We start from the raw sequence: 9894 nt of genomic DNA, 5'->3' as shown, positions 1-9894 counted from the left end.
GTGCTCCAAGGTCACATGACCAATGTTTTGTGTGTGGATGTGTTTTTGCTCTTACGCATGCTAATCACAATACGATGACCTCATTGAATCATGCAGCCATTGATAATATCTATATGCGGCGGCTTAAGATGGCTCATGGACAGATTCAACGATGGAGTGACTTTCAATCCAGTACTCAGCACAGACCAGGGGGTTAGAGCAGACTCCGCCCATCAAACGAAGCTCAAAGACCACTTTACATCCATGGTCAAATGGAAAACTCTTGATAAAACTGGTCACCTTATCAGATGAAGACCTGTGGGGACGTTTCCTCAGAAAGGCCATTTTTACTGACGCCGACCCAACCTTCCTGCTGCCACAGTCACATTTAACACATCGGGATACAAATTAATTCTTTATTCAACATACAGTTTTTTTTTTTTTTGTATTTTTTTTTTTAACTTTTCACAATCTAAATGATTGATCAACAGAAATGAGGGAAACTACCACAACAGATATCAGATTTCTTAGCAGGGAAAATAAGGGTAATTTCACAGCAGAAACGTGGACATGTGATTCCGTACGGCACCAGGCAAGTCCCCTGGAAAGACTGGGGTCAAAGTAAGAGAGAAAAATGAAAAAAGGAGAAACAGTGATTTTATAAGGAAACAAGAATGTTAACTTCCATATAAATAAATGTACTGTATATATATATTATTTTTTATATATATACATACTATTCTTCAGTAAGTCTTAAAATCACAGAACCTGATTTTACAAAATGTCACTTGTCATGACAACCAGTAATATTTCTGTCATTGCTGTTGTTGTTGTTGTTGTTGTTATTGTGGTTGGGATTGAGGCCTATAAGAATTAATATCCAGTGAAATTTTCATTTGACAGATATTCTGCTAACTGCATGAATTGCGCTGGGACACCGCAAATCCTCTCTGGCGATTCTCCAGCAGTTATAAAAGTGAGGGCGCAACAAGCTCGATTTGGGGTACTTTTCAATTCAGCTGAAGCTGTATCCTGTAAATATTGCTCTAAGACTGTACGTACGCGTACATACATACACGTAATGTGCCATTAAGTATATATATGTAAACGTATGTGTTTGAAAAGATATTCCGTCTCGTTGCAAGGGGTAAGCATGATGCAAGACTTAACAAATACATCTTTTTTTGTTTTAGATACAAATATGTTCTGTACATTGGTCTATAATGTCTGCATTTCGGGATTCGGAGTAGGCAAATGCTCAGTGCCGAAATGCCGGTTTGGGAATTGCCTCCGGTATTCCGGCTGTGGTTCACGGGGTCCGGCGGGGGGAGTGTAGAGAGGGAGCGTGCGCAATCTCACTGTCTCTCAAACGCACAGTGCCAAAAACGCTCGCCATTTGTCCTCCCAGCCTGTGGGGGGCAGTAGTCATTCCAGGCTGCCATCCCCATTTTTTTCCCCCATCACTCGTTAGTCTGGGCCCTGGGCGCCCTTTAAATCATCTTCATGTTGACCCGGCGGGGGCCGGCCTGCTCCGCGCCCTCAGCCCCTGTCCCGGCGGACTTGCGCGGCACGTACTCGATGTCGATGTTGCTTTTGTGCTTCCCCTTCCCGCGGCTCCACACAAAGAGCAGCAGGAAGCAGAAGAGGACCACGCCCAGGAAGGTGAAGCAGCCCATGGCGGTGGACACCAAAATGGTCTTTAGGTCCAGGCCAAAGGTCATGTTGAAGAGGTTGGTCCCGTTGGTGGCGGTGCTGTTGGGCTCAGTGTAGTACTGAGAGGTCCTGTTGGCGTAAAGCGACCTGTCGCTGATCCCCAGGCTCTTGACGGCCAGCGAGGCCGACAGGCTGTCGTTGCCCGCCGCGTTGCTCGCCACGCACACGTACACGCCGCTGTCGTGCACCTCGGACACCTTGATCTCCAGCGTGCCGCTGGCGTGCACCGCCACCCGCCCGCTGTTCTTGTAGGTGATGTGGCGCTGGCGCGGGGTCAGCCAGGTGACGGTCGGGCGGGGCGTGCCGTCCGCGCTGCAGTACAGCCGGGCCGGCTGGCCCTCGTCCACGAACAGCAGCTGGGTCTTGTTCTGCCGGATGCGGGGCTTGGTGCAGGTCACGTAGTAGGACAGCAGCGACTCCTTGAACTCGCGGAAGGGGCGCCCGCGCACGCCCTCGGGCGTGCCGCACTCGGGCTGGGCCTCGCCGAACTGGATGGAGTGCCGCCTCTGCAGGAGCCACATGAGCCGGCAGTCGCACACCAGCGGGTTCCCGTCGATCAGGAGCTTCTCCAGCACCTCCGGGGCCTGGAAGGCCGAGCGCTCCAGGGTGTCCAGCTGGTTGTGCGAGACGTTGAGGACGCGCAGCGACCGCATGCCCTGGAAGGCGTAGGGCTCGATAGCGAGCAGCCCCGCCCCCACCAGGTGCAGCTCGCGGAGCCTCCCCAGCTCCGCCAGCATGCCCCCCTGGACGTGGGCGATGCGGCTGAAGGACAGGTTGAGGTGCGTCAGGTAGGGCAGGTGGCGGAAGGCCTGGTAGGGGAAGGCGGACAGGTTGGTGTTGGTGACGGACAGCGTGGTGAGGTTGAGCCCCTGCAGGGTGTCGGCGGGGAAGCTGTCCAGGGCGGGCCAGCTGTCGATCTCCAGGTGCCGCAGGCGGAACAGCTTGCGGAAGGAGTTGGGGTGCAGCACGGCGATGTTGAGCTGCCGCAGGCGCAGGGTCACCAGGTTGTGCAGGTGCGACAGGGCCTCAGTGGGCACCATGGTCAGGTTGCAGCGCTCCAGCGTCAGGCTCTCCAGGCCCAGCAGGCCGCTGAAGGCCCGGTGCGAGATGTACACCAGGTCGTTGTCGCCCACCTCCAGCACCTTCAGGTTGTGCAGGTCCTGGAACATGTAGTCCAGCAGGATGACGATCTTGTTGTCGCTGATGTCCAGCAGGGTGAGGTTGGCCAGTCCGGTGAACACGCCCAGCGGGATCAGCTTGATGCGGTTGCTCTTCAGGCTGAGGCTGTGCATGTTGACCAGGGCGTTGAAGGCGCCCGGCTCCACCGAGCCGATGATGTTGTCGCTGAGGTCCAGCTCCTCCAGCTGCGGGAAGGAGGAGAAGTTGTCCGGGTTGACGCTCCGCAGCTTGTTCTTGCTCAGGTCCAGGACGCGCGTCTCGATGGGGATGCCCTCGGGGATGGCCAGCAGGCGCTTGCGGTGGCAGATGACAGACTTGCTCTGGGCGGAGCACTCGCACCGGGCGGGGCACCCGAGGGCGGAGCCGACGAAGACGAGGACGAGGGCCAGCCCCAGGAACGGTTGCCAGCATGAGATAGCCGTGTGCAGCATGACTTTGCTGATGCAGTCGACCATTCTGTCAAAGCTCTGCCAGAGTAAGGAGACAAAAAAAGAAATGTTTTTTTTAATTTTTTTTAAGCATTTAAAACCAAAAACAAAAGCAAAATAATTCCTAAAAGCCAATTTCAACTAAAAAAGCAGCTCCTCCAGCTTTGTACTGAAGGAAACATAATCTTGGGACTAGTACATGCACAACAACAAAAATATCTATTCTAACTAATTCCAGTAAAGACAGGTATCTAAACCTGACATTTACTTAAGTACTTTAATGCTTTACTGTACTAACCCTTCTCACACATGTCCCTTAATTATTCTTCCAGGAAACTGAGACAAATATGAAGGAATATTTGGCAGCAGTCTCCAACTGTCAAGTGACACACAGGCCTTGGCTGTACTCTCAGGAATTGAGGACAAAAAAAAAACAAAAAAAAAAAAAAACAGATCCTTCTGTTTGTGACTCTCTTTGGCATCCTAACAGCTTGATGATGCTTTTGCTCTTGATTTACTTTAATAGAGATGATGCAAATTAACAGACAAACGCTTCCCCTGGGGTCTGACGCACATGGGAACTCAGGAGAGCTGCAGGGCCAATCGCGTGCTCTTCCAGGGTTGCCAGATTGGGCAGATTTTACCCAGATGAGGGGGATTTTTACCCAACTCCAGGCCCTGCCCTGAACACATGCATTAAAAACAACTATTAAACTATTAGATTAAAAAAAGGGAAGAGGACCATCAGTGGTGCGAGATATAGCCTTGGTAACCAGCTACTGTGAAACATTTCAACAGCATTTATGAGCATTTCTGTTAAGATTGCCGTTTGTTTGTGAGATATTGCTGATGACGAAAACAGCTAAGGTGTCCAATCACACTCTTTCCGCTTCTCCAGTGACGTCACATACGGTGGACGTTGACGCGCTAGCTCTGTCGTCGTGGCGACGGTGCGCAGAGCAGACCGGGGCCCAGGCGGCAGTGCCCGGGCTGCCAGCCTGAGGGAGACGCTAATGAAAGCGTAAGGGAGATAAACAGTGGCATACGGGCGCCATGCGATTCGGGCTGGCATGCGAGCTGGCATCCGAGCTGGCACCCGAACTGGCAGTGCTTGCCGGCAGCGTCGCACCTGAAGTGTTGCTTGGACGCGTGACAGAACCCGGGGATGGATGTGTCTCAAGGTTCCCCACCATGCAACCAACACCAATCACTCACAGAGGAGAGAGTCAGCGTGGAAACCATCTCCATGGAAACGCAAGCACACACACGCACACAGAAACACACACACCAACACACATACACACACACAGGCACACGCACAAACACACAGACCAACACACACACACACACACACGCAGGCACACACACACACACACACAGAAACACACAGGCCCACACACATACACACGCAGACACACACACACACACACACACACACACACACACTCAGGTAATGGGATGAGCTCGGGTGTCTTGGCGGGCAGCTGTTGCCCTTGACAGAGCCGTAATGGCGGTCTGACCGGGTCGCTCGGTGGCGCAGACACCTGGGCAAGCGGCGCTCTGACACCGCCAGCGCGTCCAGGTGACGGCGGGGAGGGGCCGTCTGAAAGTGACATTTATCTGTGCTCACAGTCCCCCCCCCCCCCCCCCGCCTGCTCTCAGAACGCAGAACAGCTGCTTTTAAACGCGGTTCATCGTGGTTTAGTATGCAGAGCCGAGCTCTGGAGAGCCCTTGCAGACCCGTGCTGTAACACAGATCATATGCTTCCAGAATAAACAACGCTCAGCCTCATATTCCGCGCGCCGCACAAATGTGGTACAAGTGAACTGCATCGTGGGAATGGTCCAGATGTCCAACTGGATGTTCTTTTTTTGCTGTTTTTGTTTTTTTTTCCCCTACTCCATCTCTCCTTCTCTCAGTGTTCTCAGGACATCGTATATCAGTTATCAGCCGAAAGATGAAGGAACTGAACAGAGCTGAGACCAAGGGGAAAAAAGAAGAAAAAAAAGCTTTATCAGATATGCTGTAAGAGAAGACATATATCTCCTTGGATTTAATCTGCCCAATTAATTTTAACGATTAAAATAAAGAGAATCTCTACATTCATAAGAATGCTTGATATTCCATGACAAGATTAGGTCACATAGCTTATCTGCACTTGTCATTTTGTCTCCTGTCTACAGATGATCCCACACTCTCAAGTCTTCAGTGTCAGCAGTGATTGTGGGTATTTTAGGGGGAGGTGGCTTTCCATGGGCAGGGAAGGGTGAGGGTGTTACTCTTGAATTACTAGACATGTACAGCTCTCTGTCAACATACGAGTCTCCAGTGCCACCAGTCCATAGTTCTGCACACAGATGCCATTACAACAGACAACACTGAGTTACCGTTAATACCTTTAATCTGAGATTGACCTCCAGAGGGCGCACTACAGCTGCAACAATGCGTCTGACTCAAAAAGCCCACGGCCTGCACATAAAAGATCAAAGTGAAGCGTCTGAGTTCTTACGGCCACGAGCCCCCCGTAACTACTGTAACCACAGTGCATCACCGCGGTAGCGAAACACGGTGACACTGCATTCTGCAGCTGACGTCTGCAAGCCTTTCCTTGACCCTCGTTTATTAATATCTTGGAAGTCAAAGAAAGAAAAAACAAAAAAAACGCACAACGTCGGGACAAGAGAAAGCTACGGCGCCGTCGCCCAAGGAGACTGCTCCCGGTGTCGTTCATCTATCTGCCGCTGACGTCATGATTTAGGCTTACGTTGCGAAACAGGAGAGCATTCGTCAACTAAATTAGCAGGGCTGCTGGTAGCTTCGCTGAAATATCGAGCCCCGGCGCTTGGGGAGGAGGGGGGAGGGGGGTGGGTGTTGGGGGGGGGGGGGGGTGCTGTTCCTAAATTAATTGGCTCGTTCACCAAAGGGCTCGTCATCTTTCTCCCGGCGCAGTCAGGTAGGCGAGAAGCCGGCTCGAGCGAAAAGACGCTTCTCGAATGGGGGGGGGGGGGGGTCTCGGGCGGCGATCCAGGATGTAATAACCAGACCCCCCCCCCCCCCCCCCGTATCCGTGAGAGAGGCCGCATCCATCACGGGAGGACACGACACGTCAAACGCCAGGGACGCTTCCGCGTCCGATAGTTAGTCACGCGCGCTGCGTTTCTCTGAACGGCGGGGCGAAGGGGCCGTCGACGAGGCGATGGCGGGAGCAGGCGCTCGCGCCGCGGAGTTCAAGGACTGGCCCGACCGCTGCGGCTCCAGAGCCATGAGTCACCGGCTCAGCGAGACGTGCAGTAACAACAGCATTCAGTCCGAGGACAGCTGGTCAGGAAATCAATCAAAATAAACACAATAAACAACTAAATAGCGATTATTATTATTATTATTATTATTATTATTACTACTACTCCTCCTCCTCCTACTAATACTACTACTGCTACTACAACTACTACTATTTACTAACGTGCTCCTATCCATCCTATCACTGCAATTAAGTAAGTTGGTTTCTCACGGGTTTTTTAACGTATTTTATTTAATCTATCCGTCTGTCTGAACAAACGACTGTATTCATTTCTCCATAAAATAATTCCCTTAAACGCTCTTTCTTACACAAATGCAGGCTATAATGCAAATTACTGGAGGGTCCACCGGGTCTGGTTACCGACCCCGAGCCTCATGTCTGGAGCACATTCGGCGAATTAGGAATTAAGAACAGCCTCGATAATTAAATCAAATAAATCCGTTTTATCACAGCTGTTTGTAGGGACGCATCTTTCATTTTATGTTGCGTTTGAAATTACCTGATAATCTGTGAGGAGATAAACGGAAATACAGATAATAAAAGATGTGTGTGTGTGTGTGTGTGTGTGTGTGTGTGCATGCCAGCGCAAAACACGCAATGCTGTTTAACAAAACACGCGGACGACCTAAGATGTTTTGAATTTAACAGACTGCACAGCCCCTACATGTCAAACGGAGGATAAACACCAGCCTGAGAGTGTGAACACTTTCCCAGCCAGCGCCAGTGGAATATCGCACGAGGAGACAGCCTGGGCGTAATTCACCCAGCCACCCCTCGGGGAGCCACTTCAGAAAAGTCGCAGGGCGTCGGTTCGCTCGCAGCGCACACAGACCCGTCCCGCTCGCGCCCGCTGAACATTTAAATAAAAGTCTCTCCAACCGAACCCGAGACGGGGGGAAGAGCTGAAGCGGTGCACGGTGACTCGGCCCTGCTGCACGGAGAGAGGCCTCTTCTGCCGCCACCGAAAACAGAAAGGGGCTGTTTACTCGGGATAAAATATCACAGCGAACGCACGCGAGAGGCTTGAGATAAGACTCTGTGAATGGAGAGAGAGAGACAAAGAGAGAGAGAGAGCGAGAGACAGAAAGAGAGAGAAAGAGGGAGAGAGAGGGTGAGAAAGAGAGAGAGAGAGAGGGAGAGTGAGAAAGACAGAGAGAGATAAAGAGGGAGAGAGAGTGAGAAACAGAAAGAGAGATAAAGAGGGAGAGAGAGTGAGAGACAGAAAGAGAGAGAGAGAGAGAGAGAGAGAGAGAGAGAGAGAGGAAGCGCTCCTGTATATACCCTTGACTGTATTCAGAGTCGCATCACACAGGCGCGCCCCTTCCGCCGCGCGGCGGGCGGAGTGAGAGAGGATTAAGCGCAGTCGGACGCGCGACGTGGCTGGCAGGAGCAGGCGCACGCCGCCTCCAGCTCGCCGACCCTTCGTCAAGACGATTTAAAAAACAGCTGCACTCATCTGTCGACCGACGGCTGGAGCCGCAGCAGGCCAATTGCTCGAACGCGGGAAGCTATTTAATTCAGTCGAATAAAAGCTAGCCCGCAACAACACAGACACTTCAAGATGCGAGAATCAACGCGCATCGGCAGAGATAGTTCGTCCAGTGAGGTTCACTTATTCGATATATAATCGGCTAACTATATTTGTTTACTTTATAGAAATATATAGTATATGACAGGCTACTTTGTAAGATTATAGCCTACTGTAGATGTAGAAGTGATGCACATAAATGCATAAATAATGTATTCCTTTAGTCTGCCTTTGAAGGCTTAGCTGAAATGAGCTATTTAATCCGTAAACAAAGATTGGAAATGCTGAGTATATATGAACTGTGGGCCACACAATTTGTTTGCGGAGGAAACATGACCAACTTTATAAATTCTGTTGACATTACAGTGCTGGTATTTCCCCCCACTATAATCATTTAGACATAATAAAAAGAAAAGCTCAGATTGTGGATCATTAATTTTCACCAGAAAGCCTCACAATAAGGAACAGAATTGACATGGCTGATGGAGTATAATAGCATCGATTGATTCTGGCAATTTGCTGTAGAGATAGTTTCCTCTACAAGGTGTCTGCAGAGACAAGTCCATTTTGCCTTCCAGGATATTTTTTGTAAAATTCATTTAAGGGGGCACACCAGTCAAAATCTATCATTTCATATGTTTTGTAATATATCTGAAACATTACCTTGACAATTGAGAATAATGCTTCCAATGTGGAGCTATCCTTGAGCTGCACCCCACCTGAATGCTGATTACATAACTAACAGAGCAGTCCCCTTTCGGTTAAGACAGGAATATTATGGAACAACGAAACATCTATCATGCCCACCAGTGAGCGCACGCCTAGCCTTCACGCTTAGATGGAGAACACACACATTCTATTTGGTGTCTGAGCAATCTGAGGCCTGTCCACAGAGAGTCATAGTGCGAAATGTCATTCTCTACTCAGTAGCAGACAGCGTGTCAACATTATGGACCCTAATACCACTTGGTGTGTATACATTATAGACCCTAATACCACACTGTGTGTATACATTATAGACCCTAATACCACACTGTGTGTATACATTATAGACTCTAATACCGCACTGTGTGTATACATTATGGACCCTAATACCACACTGTGTATACATTATAGACACGAATACCACACTGTGTGTATACATTATAGACCCTAATACCACACTGTGTGTACACATTATAGACCCTAATACCACACTGTGTGTATACATTATAGACCCTAATACCACACTGTGTATACATTATAGACACTAATACCACACTGTGTATACATTATAGACCCTAATACCACACTGTGTGTATACATTATAGACCCGAATACCACACTGCGGTATTTTTTATTATTATTACTTTTTATTATTTTTTGATAATATAAAATGTTCTTATATGCCATTCACTGATTCTTACTTTGTGTTCATTATTGTTAATTATGCTCCTGGGATGCATCTCTAGCAGCTATCATAGAATATGTGTACGTCTGTTCAAAGATGTGCTGTGCTTTTGTGTATTTATGAATTTGTGAGGCGAACGTGGAAACCCATGCTTGGGTCTCAGTCGCGAGTTCCCTGTGGAGATAAGGAGCTTGGCGATGCGTTGTTGTGTACACGTTTTCCAGTTTCAAACCTCTCTCCTCTGACAGGCCCGTAACTCTGGTGTTCATATCTCCGGGACCCTACTGTACCCGAAAAATCTCTTTTGCAGCTATTGCCAGTCTTTTTTTTTTTTTTAAGAAACAGAAACAGTCACAACTTTCTCGTGGCTGTCCTATT

At 49.5% G+C, this 9894-nt stretch overlaps 1 protein-coding gene across 8 annotated transcripts in view; it reads right to left on the bottom strand.

Moving 5' to 3' along the window:
• Nucleotides 1–381: 381 nt before the first annotated feature.
• Nucleotides 382–9894, bottom strand: part of lingo2b (leucine rich repeat and Ig domain containing 2b) — a 265280-nt gene continuing 255767 nt past the window's right edge. For all 8 annotated transcript variants that reach the window (XM_035420060.1, XM_035420061.1, XM_035420063.1 and 5 more), the window contains one exon: nt 382–3338. In XM_035420060.1, the coding sequence (XP_035275951.1) occupies nt 1470–3326 (1857 nt within the window). In that variant the 5' untranslated portion in view covers nt 3327–3338 and the 3' untranslated portion in view covers nt 382–1469. The remainder of the gene's footprint in view (nt 3339–9894) is intronic.

The sequence above is a fragment of the Anguilla anguilla genome, chromosome 5, assembly GCF_013347855.1.
Source record: "Anguilla anguilla isolate fAngAng1 chromosome 5, fAngAng1.pri, whole genome shotgun sequence".
NCBI classification, from domain to species: domain Eukaryota; kingdom Metazoa; phylum Chordata; class Actinopteri; order Anguilliformes; family Anguillidae; genus Anguilla; species Anguilla anguilla.
This window is presented reverse-complemented; position numbering and strand designations above follow the sequence as displayed.